Raw genomic sequence first — 9262 nt, 5'->3', positions numbered from 1 at the left:
ACCACCCAAACTTTCAAGATCCATAAAGGTACTAAAGACATCGTTAAAACAGTCGACGTGACTACAGTGGTTCTACAATAATTTTATGAACCGACGAGAATACTTTTTGTGTGCAAAAACAAAACATAATAATAACAAAATAATAACTTTATTCAGCAATCTCTTTTCTTCCCTGTCATTATCCTTACGCGGTTAACACAGTAAGCACAGTGAAGGCTTCCGTGTTCCACGTCCGAACGCTGGCTCATTATTGGCCAAAGCTGCACATGTGAGCAGCGCGACGCATGCGTGTGATGCTGATGCAGGAGCCGTCCAATAATGAGCCGGCGTTCTGACGTAGAACCTGGAAGCGCTGGACGTAAACAACGTATGAGAATGACACAGAAGAGAAGAGTTTGTTGAATTTTTTTTTTGTGCAAAAAAATTTTTCTCGTCGCTTCATAAAATTATTGTAGAACCACTGTAGTCACGTCGACTGTTTTAACAACGTCTTTAGTACCTTTATGGATCTTGAGAGTTTGGGTGGCATTGCTGTCAATGGAGGCCTCTCTGAGCCATCGGATTTGATCAGAAATATCTTAATTTGTGTTCTGAAGATGAACGAAGGTCTTAGGGGTGTGGAACGGCATGAGGGTGAGTAATTAATGACATAATTTTCATTTTTGGGTGAACTAACCCTTTAAAACTGAGTTTTATATGGTTTTACTTGAATTTCCTTTGCCTTTAAGGAAAATCAAGGGAGAGGAGGGAAATTCCAGAGCCAGTGGATGAGGACGAGGAGCCATATGAGGCTCCAACTATGTCTTTCGAATCCTTTCTCACATACGATGCTCCGACCCCAAGCAAAAAGAAGAAAAAGCAATCCTCGCGACCCCCTCAGCCTCCTGCCTCGATTCCTTCTGCTTCCTCTAAATCTGGCAAAGCCAATGGGACCAGTAGTAAACACTCAAAGCCATCCTCTTCCTCCATGACCACGCCTGTTACAGAGAAACGCAGGAAGGTGAGGCTGAACTTGTTTCTCAGACTAAGTGATGGGAAACCAGCTTTTGTCCATGTGTCAAAGGATTTCTAATCATTATTTCTCCAGGTAGTGGATGTGGTTCCCACACTGCCTGATATCCCTTTGCCAGCCATCCAGCCCAACTACAGACCACTGCCCTCCATTGATCTTACACCACTGTCCCCCCAGAGGCGCAAAGGTATGTGGTTTTTGGTTTTATAACCTAAAAGAATCTGAATTAAAAACAATCTTTAAGTGTATAAATCCCAATTATTTTTTTCTGCATGGACTCATGTTTTTCTCCACCAGTCCCACTGTCATATGAGGAAGAGGATGGTGGCTACGCAGGGCGAAGACTGAACTCTAAAATGGTGGTGTACTCTGGGTCCAAGACTTCGTATTTGCCGAAAATGATGTCTCTGTATGAACAGTGCATCAGAGTCCTACAGAACAATATAGATTGTAAGTTTTCTCATTCTCTGATCATTTGTTATAATAGTAATTATTGATTAAATGTTTTAGTATAGTCTTTAGCCCTAATGTGCTATTACTGGGTCAGTTAAACTCTATATAATCAAGAGTCGCAGTCTGATGTATGTGAGAAATGTGAAGACACCATGTTCAAATCACATCTGTAAAGGATGCCATGATGTTTCAGGCTGGCTGAAGTATTAACCACCAATTGACCTGAAATGAATCAACTTTTTACTGGTATTTCTTGCATTCTCTTAGCAATAGATGAAGTGGGTGGAGTGCCATTCGAGATTCTGGAACCAGTTCTGGAGAGATGCACTCCTGAGCAGCTTTACCGGATTGAGCAATGTAATCCAGTATGTGTCAAAACAGTCACATGCAGATGATTTATTTCACAGTTCTAATCTAATCTCTGATCTGGTTCTCTTACTAAACTGCTTGTGTCTTTTTTATGTATTCTATTCAGTTTTGAAACCATGTACACTACTGTTCAAACGTGTGGGTCAGTAAGATTTTTTTAAAGAAATGAATACTTTGATTTAGCAAAGATGCATTCAGTTGATCAACAGTGACAGTAAAGACATTTGTAATGTTACAAATGATGACAAATAATGTTTCAAATTTGTAGTATTTCAAATAAATGCTGTTCTTTTGTACTTTCTATTCATCAAAGACTCCAGGAAAAAGGTATGATGGTTTCCACAAAAATCTGTTTTCATCATTGATAAGAAATGTTTCTTGAGCACCAAATCAGCATATTAGAATGATTTCACAATATTCTTAAAATGTTACTGTATTTTTGATCAAATAAATGCAGGCTTGATTAGCATAAGATATTTTTTCCCAAAAACATTTTAAAAAATCTTATAGACCCCAAACTTTTTTTTTTACATTCTCAGTCATAATACTTATCTTAAGAACAACACTGAATTCAAAGTTTTCTGGTTAGGACTTTGCATGGTGATTTATTAGGGCTTATTTTTGGACTAATCTTTAATTTCAAGCCTCTCTACTCAGTATTTCACAGAAGAGTCAGATGATCTGTGGATGAAACACTGCCAGCGGGATTTTAAACATGACCCTCGACAAGAGTATGAATCCTGGAGGGAGCTGTATCTCCGGCTCCATGAAGAAAGGGAAGAGCGTCTGCGCAAGCTCACAGAGAACATCACCTCTGCCCATGCAAAGAAACCTAAAGGTACACACAGGCAGTAATCAATACTCTTAGATCAAACTTGTTGCATAGATCTTTGCATAGAAAATGTTAACATTGTAGCTCAGTGAGTGCAATAAAAATGTAGGCGAGGATTAAGTAAACTGTTCACAATAATAACAACTCCGTGTTTTCTCTGTATTGTTCACTTCTAACAGGGCGGCAGGTTAAAATGGCTTTTGTCAACTCTGTCGCTAAGCCTCCGCGAGATGTCCGCCGTAGACAGGAGAAGTTTGGCACTAAAAATGGTTCTACCAGCACAAGCGCTGCTCCTCCATCTGCCAAGTAAGTGAATGCTGCATTAGTCACAAAGATATCATTAGTCATGTAGATGAATCTTTATCATGACGTTTTAGCTGACAATCTGCTTTTCTTCCAAACAAAAAAAGAGAAGGATTTTATTTAGTTTTTTGTAGCTCCATTGAAATATTATGCTAATTCTTCATATACAGGATCAGACCAGCAACAAACTACAGTGCTTACAGCAAATCCAGTGATGGTGGTCAGTCTTCTTTTAGCAGCCCCCCTGAGTCCTCCTCACGCCCTTCTGCTCCCAGCAGTGCTGGTGCTCACAGTGCCAGAGACAAACCGCAGGTCAAAAGTGAGTCTAAGAGGAAATGTTGTTGCTGTTAAATGTTTATCTTTACATATTTATTTTACAGATATTTATGTATTGTATATTCACCGTTAATGTTATTAAGCTCATGTCCAATATTTGCTCATTTAAATGCTTGAACGGGTTGTTTGAATGTGTTTTACCACTTTTTCTGCTCTTTGTTTTTCAGAAGTTGCTCCAATGATGGCTAAGACTATCAAGGCATTCAAGAACAGATTTTCTCGACGGTAAAAGGAAAAATGTTTTTGTGTGTGTGTAATAGAAGAGAGAACGACTGGAAGAGGAATTTTTTTTTTGCTGTAATGCTTCATAGGAAATGTGCAATGCCCTCTCGCCTCTTATCTTTTTATGCTTTTTAATATTATCAGTACAGCTCACTGGACGCAATCACAGAAAATATCTGCATCAACAACCATCCACACTCAATTATGTCATAGCATGTTGTAAGCATTTTACAAACACTGAAAACAAGTGGTACACTACAGATTACCATGTGACACCAAAACCCAGACTCTGTTATGTTTATTTAATTGCTTACAGTAATCATTGCATTTTCATGGGACTAAGTATACGATTTTATTGGAGAGTGAGAGGGAGAAAGAGATGAGATGTAAAAAGTTCAAGGATTTTACACTTCCACACCACCATATTTATTTTAAATCTTGGACCTGGCAGTCCTGGACCTTGCCTTGAATGAAAGATCAAGTCGTTTTAATAGATTTTATGAAGTGTTCTATGGACATTTTTAATAAAATCCATGTGTTGCTCTCACCATGTTCTTATTTATGTATATATTTATGGGTGTTTTACATCGTGGTTATGTTTTAATTTTCAGCTTTTCATTATTACTCTGTCCTATCACCTAAAATGGAAATTATGTCATTTTTTACTCGGTCTCGTGTTGTCCCAACTTGTATGACTTCCTTTTCGTCAGTGGACCACTAAAGACAGTAAAAGGTGGCTGTCATTATGCCAAAAACATCTAACCTTTGTGTTAAAGCTAAAAAAGATAATGATACAGGTTTAAAACAACATTAGACCGAGTAAATAATGTCGTAATATGTATTTTACTGTATCACTTCAATGGCACAGCTTGTTTTCTTTCCACTTTATTTACGATGACGCGAAGCGATCAACGAGACGTTAATGCGTCACAAGAACGCGACTCCAAACACTACTCCTCATTGGTTCCCTTGTTTTTTGTGGTCCAATCACGTTCCACGTTTCGTATTTGCGTGTTGTGTACTTCCCCACTTCTACCACCTGTGTAACTACGATTTTAGCATGTCACAGAAGGTTCTCATTTTTACAATGTCTTATACATTCATTTAATATTGTTTTGCATTATTACCTTAGGTAAAAAAATCTGACATTAAAAACCACAAAATGTGTTTTAATTGAGTCCTCAAAGTGTGTAACATTGATGGATTCATGTAATTTGTGTAAAAAGAAACTGAGAACTCATATTAAGCAGATGTCTGCAAGTACAAACTTGTGACCCGCACAGCCACCAGCAGAAAATGAACCTCTGTCTGTATGATTAACATAAGCGTCAGAGCTTATCCAGTAGGTTAAATCACCCTGTAATTTTTACATTACCTTTCAAAGTGCTTTTTCTTTTTCACGTCTAGGTGCTCTGCAGGTGCAATAGAGCAATTTGAGCTTTAGATGGGCATGAATTGCTAGTTGAAATGACTCTAGTAAGTAACACTGGTAATTAAACCAACTTTTGTTAATCATTCTGCAGCCTGCTGACCGTTTCTTTCTAAAAATCGTCTGGTTCGTATCATTAATATCCAACACTTATTGCCTGGGCCTTTTTATTTTGCATAAACCTGTTGTACTGATTGCATTTGAACATTTTGTCTTTGTATTTTCCTAAAAGCACTCCTCACATTGTATGTGTGGCAACAACATGTCTGTACCCCTGCTCTCTGAAGCCTTGACAGTGCCTGGGACGGAGAAGGAAACGGCTGTGGTGAGAGACCAGTCGAATCATTAACTAAATTCTAATCTTTTCCAAGTTATTCATTAGCATTACACAGGCCAGCCTTCAAATAAACCAAATCTATGACCTTAGATCTTCGAAGTTTTGGTTACCTAGACTTTAAAAGAGAGACAGACCTCTCAGGTTTCATTAAAAATATCTTAATTTGTCTCTCAAATATTAACTAAAGCCTTAACTAAGGTCATGAGGGTTCTGGTATTTAGTGGAGAATGCAGATGATTTGATAGAAGTATTTGATAACATGTGCAGTATTAAATGCAGACTGACCCATAAAACCAAGACTGGCACGTGGAGTTAATTCAAGTGTTGAAACACTAAAGGTTTAAACTTGTGATACGGTCACCCAGGCCACTCAAAGACGAATGAAACCATTAAACTGGAGAGTTTTGCCTCCTGCAGCTGTCAAAATTCAATTTCTTAGTGCTGTCATGTGATTCCAGGAAATCAGGGACCCGTGGTTTTCATTTTAGGCTGCTTTAGAAACCGTTTTCTGAGAACTCATATTAAGCAGATGTCTGCAAGTACAAACTTGTGACCCGCACAGCCACCAGCAGAAAATGAACCTCTGTCTGTATGATTAACATAAGCGTCAGAGCTTATCCAGTAGGTTAAATCACCCTGTAATTTTTACATTACCTTTCAAAGTGCTTTTTCTTTTTCACGTCTAGGTGCTCTGCAGGTGCAATAGAGCAATTTGAGCTTTAGATGGGCATGAATTGCTAGTTGAAATGACTCTAGTAAGTAACACTGGTAATTAAACCAACTTTTGTTAATCATTCTGCAGCCTGCTGACCGTTTCTTTCTAAAAATCGTCTGGTTCGTATCATTAATATCCAACACTTATTGCCTGGGCCTTTTTATTTTGCATAAACCTGTTGTACTGATTGCATTTGAACATTTTGTCTTTGTATTTTCCTAAAAGCACTCCTCACATTGTATGTGTGGCAACAACATGTCTGTACCCCTGCTCTCTGAAGCCTTGACAGTGCCTGGGACGGAGAAGGAAACGGCTGTGGTGAGAGACCAGTCGAATCATTAACTAAATTCTAATCTTTTCCAAGTTATTCATTAGCATTACACAGGCCAGCCTTCAAATAAACCAAATCTATGACCTTAGATCTTCGAAGTTTTGGTTACCTAGACTTTAAAAGAGAGACAGACCTCTCAGGTTTCATTAAAAATATCTTAATTTGTCTCTCAAATATTAACTAAAGCCTTAACTAAGGTCATGAGGGCGACTAAGTGATGACAAAGTTCATTCTTTTAATAGTCATCATACAACTTGTACTGTTCCTCAGATTCACATTTACAGTCCAAATCTTCAAATAGGCTGCCTGCCTGCTGCCTTTTTTATTGGAAGAAAAGGGTGAATAGATTCATAGAAAGCTGAACGACTAAGTGATGACAAAGTTCATTCTTTTAATAGTCATCATACAACTTGTACTGTTCCTCAGATTCACATTTACAGTCCAAATCTTCAAATAGGCTGGCTGCCTGCCTGCTGCCTTTTTTATTGGAAGAAAAGGGTGAATAGATTCATAGAAAGCTGAAGTTTGCTATTGAGATAGTATCTTCATATAAAATAACCACGAAGTCAGCATCAGACAGGAAATCTGGCCTCATTTGGGCTTTGCAGAGATAAGTTTCACATCTGTATTATTCTGTAAACTTTGCAGGTGATCTTCCTTCATGGCTTGGGCGACACAGGGTACGTTCTGTTTATTACTTGCCTGTTGCAGGATCTTTTAATACCCCCTGGCCTGGTGTAGAAATAACCCTGTGGTGTTACTTATTATAGACACGGCTGGGCTGATGCCATGACGTCTATTCGACTGCCATACATCAAATACATCTGCCCACACGCGTAAGTGGAAACCTGTGAAATATTTTTTTGATGTGTTGATTGTTATGCAATACAAAAATGTTAGTGTCACTTGATTTACTTTGTCATTTATTGACCATAAGCCTATCATACTTTGACTCTAGACCCCGAATCCCTGTAACTCTCAACATGAAGATGACTATGCCCTCATGGTAAGTTTCCTCTGCTGTAGATAACATTACAATTTAGTACATTAACATAAAAGCGCAGTGGTAATTAAAACTTGAGAATAAATAATGCCTAGGTTTTTGATAAATGTAAAACAAAGAAAATTTATGAAGTAAAATGAAGAAGCCTTTCAGATTCTGTACTCTTATTGGTAATTAATCAAATCAAGTGGCTCTTTGTACACATGGTCAGATGTTACATACTTGTGGTCAAAGCAAAGAGGGACAAACAAAATACTAAGACATTCTGAAATTCATTTTAGTTTTAAATTGTCATGTTACTCAAATTGTTATACTTAAGTTATAACAAATATTTAATATAATATACACTACTGTTCAGTCAGAAAGATTTTTGAACGAAATTAAAACTTTTATTCAGTAAAGATGCATTATTGATTAAACGTGACAGTAATGAAATATTTTTTTAAATAAATGTTCTTTTGATGTATTATATTATATGGGAAAATTGTATTAATAATATGCTAAATAAAAGCATTTTCACTATTGGACTCTTGGATTTCTCCCTTAATTCTTGTATAATGTTTTTCTTTTCAGGTTTGATCTGACAGGCTTAAGCCCAGAATCACCAGAGGATGAAGCAGGGATTAAGAGAGCAGCAGAGAACAGTGAGCAACATTTCTTTTTGTACACACGTGCACATTGGGACAGTTTCCTGAATACAGCTTTCCCATCACTAACAAGCATCCAAACATTTGCTTAGTCTGTGTCATCAAATGTCACGTCACGTTCATGAGGCACTTCATGCCAGAGAATATTGTTATATGTTGAAATTTGATTATGTGGCACTAAGTGTAGACCACTCTTTTTCTTCAATAGTAAAGGCCATCATCGATCACGAGGTAAAGAATGGTATACCATCCAATCGTATCATTCTTGGTGGCTTCTCTCAGGTAAGTGATCCATCTTGAAAGTTAGTACTATCACTCAAATGGCTGACACTGCAGGTGCTTTTTAGTTCCTCTTTTGCTGTCTGTACTCTTCAGGGTGGAGCTCTCTCTCTCTACACCGCTCTGACCTCTCAGCAGCAACTAGCGGGTGTTGTCGGACTTAGTTGTTGGCTTCCACTTCACAAGACTTTCCCACAGGTACAAAATGTCAGCAGTGAGTTTGTGTGAGGATAAATATGTATATATGTAAATAGGTATGTTTGTCAATATGGATCTACTTTTTTATCCATTAGGCTGCAAGTGGGAGTGGAAACAAGGACACTCCCATTCTGCAGTGTCATGGCGAGATGGATCCCATGATTCCGGCGCAGTACGGGGCCATGACGGCAGAGAAGCTCAAGAACATCGTTTCCCCACAGAATGTCACCTTCCGCACCTACCCGGGTCTCATGCATAGCTCTTGTCCTCAGGTGAGACTCATCTGTTACACTCACAGAAACCTAAATTTGACATGTTTTACCATGTTCAAATTCAGTATGCACGCTTTCACAGACCCCCCCAAAATAACAACAACAAAAAAAGCCTAATTCTTTTAGACCTATCTATATGTCTGCTTTTGATTAGTAATTTTTATTACTACATTACTTTTTGACGTTTTTGAAAACAGTTTATTATGTTCATAAAGGCTGCATTTATTTGATAAAAAAACAGTAATATTGTGAAATATTTTTACAATTTAAAATAACTTATCTGTTTATATTTATTTTAAAACGTAATTATTCCTGTGATGGCAAAGCTGAATGTTATGTTCTTTTGCTTGAATAATCTAAAGTTATTCATGTATTCACAGAGTTGTGAGATGTAAATAAAAATGCAGACTGGGTTTCACGTGAACAAAATATACATAGGCCTACTACCCCATAACATTTAAACGGTTTATTATTGCTTTACTAATAATATTACGCATTATTAATATAGACTAAAATAAAGTTAA

The 9262-nt window shown here is 37.5% G+C and overlaps 2 protein-coding genes across 2 annotated transcripts in view; both read left to right on the top strand.

Moving 5' to 3' along the window:
- eloa (elongin A) overlaps window positions 1-4092 on the top strand; it is an 11892-nt gene extending 7800 nt beyond the window's left edge. Inside the window, exons 5-12 of the mRNA XM_016277887.1 lie at window positions 729-1000; window positions 1088-1199; window positions 1310-1462; window positions 1733-1830; window positions 2492-2672; window positions 2846-2972; window positions 3140-3288; window positions 3473-4092. Of these exons, the coding sequence (XP_016133373.1) occupies window positions 729-1000; window positions 1088-1199; window positions 1310-1462; window positions 1733-1830; window positions 2492-2672; window positions 2846-2972; window positions 3140-3288; window positions 3473-3534 (1154 nt within the window). The 3' untranslated portion in view covers window positions 3535-4092. The remainder of the gene's footprint in view (window positions 1-728; window positions 1001-1087; window positions 1200-1309; window positions 1463-1732; window positions 1831-2491; window positions 2673-2845; window positions 2973-3139; window positions 3289-3472) is intronic.
- A 1838-nt stretch (window positions 4093-5930) lies between these two features.
- LOC107589496 (acyl-protein thioesterase 2-like) lies at window positions 5931-9133 on the top strand. Its single transcript, XM_016277943.1, has 10 exons — window positions 5931-6048; window positions 6234-6326; window positions 6988-7019; window positions 7110-7175; window positions 7298-7345; window positions 7916-7986; window positions 8198-8271; window positions 8365-8466; window positions 8562-8738; window positions 9119-9133. Exons 1-10 carry the CDS (start codon window positions 6040-6042, stop codon window positions 9131-9133), a joined length of 687 nt encoding a protein of 228 aa, XP_016133429.1. The 5' UTR covers window positions 5931-6039.
- Window positions 9134-9262: the final 129 nt, after the last annotated feature.

Source organism: Sinocyclocheilus grahami, unplaced genomic scaffold (assembly GCF_001515645.1).
Source record: "Sinocyclocheilus grahami isolate Dianchi unplaced genomic scaffold, SAMN03320097.WGS_v1.1 scaffold116.1, whole genome shotgun sequence".
Taxonomy (NCBI): domain Eukaryota; kingdom Metazoa; phylum Chordata; class Actinopteri; order Cypriniformes; family Cyprinidae; genus Sinocyclocheilus; species Sinocyclocheilus grahami.
This window is presented reverse-complemented; position numbering and strand designations above follow the sequence as displayed.

Bases quoted from the DNA above. Each gene is read 5' to 3' on its own strand.
- LOC107589496 (XM_016277943.1), top strand. The intron at 7,020-7,109 runs GTACGTTCTGTT...TACTTATTATAG, and splicing joins CATGGCTTGGGCGACACAGG to ACACGGCTGGGCTGATGCCA. The intron at 7,987-8,197 runs GTGAGCAACATT...TTTCTTCAATAG, and splicing joins TAAGAGAGCAGCAGAGAACA to TAAAGGCCATCATCGATCAC.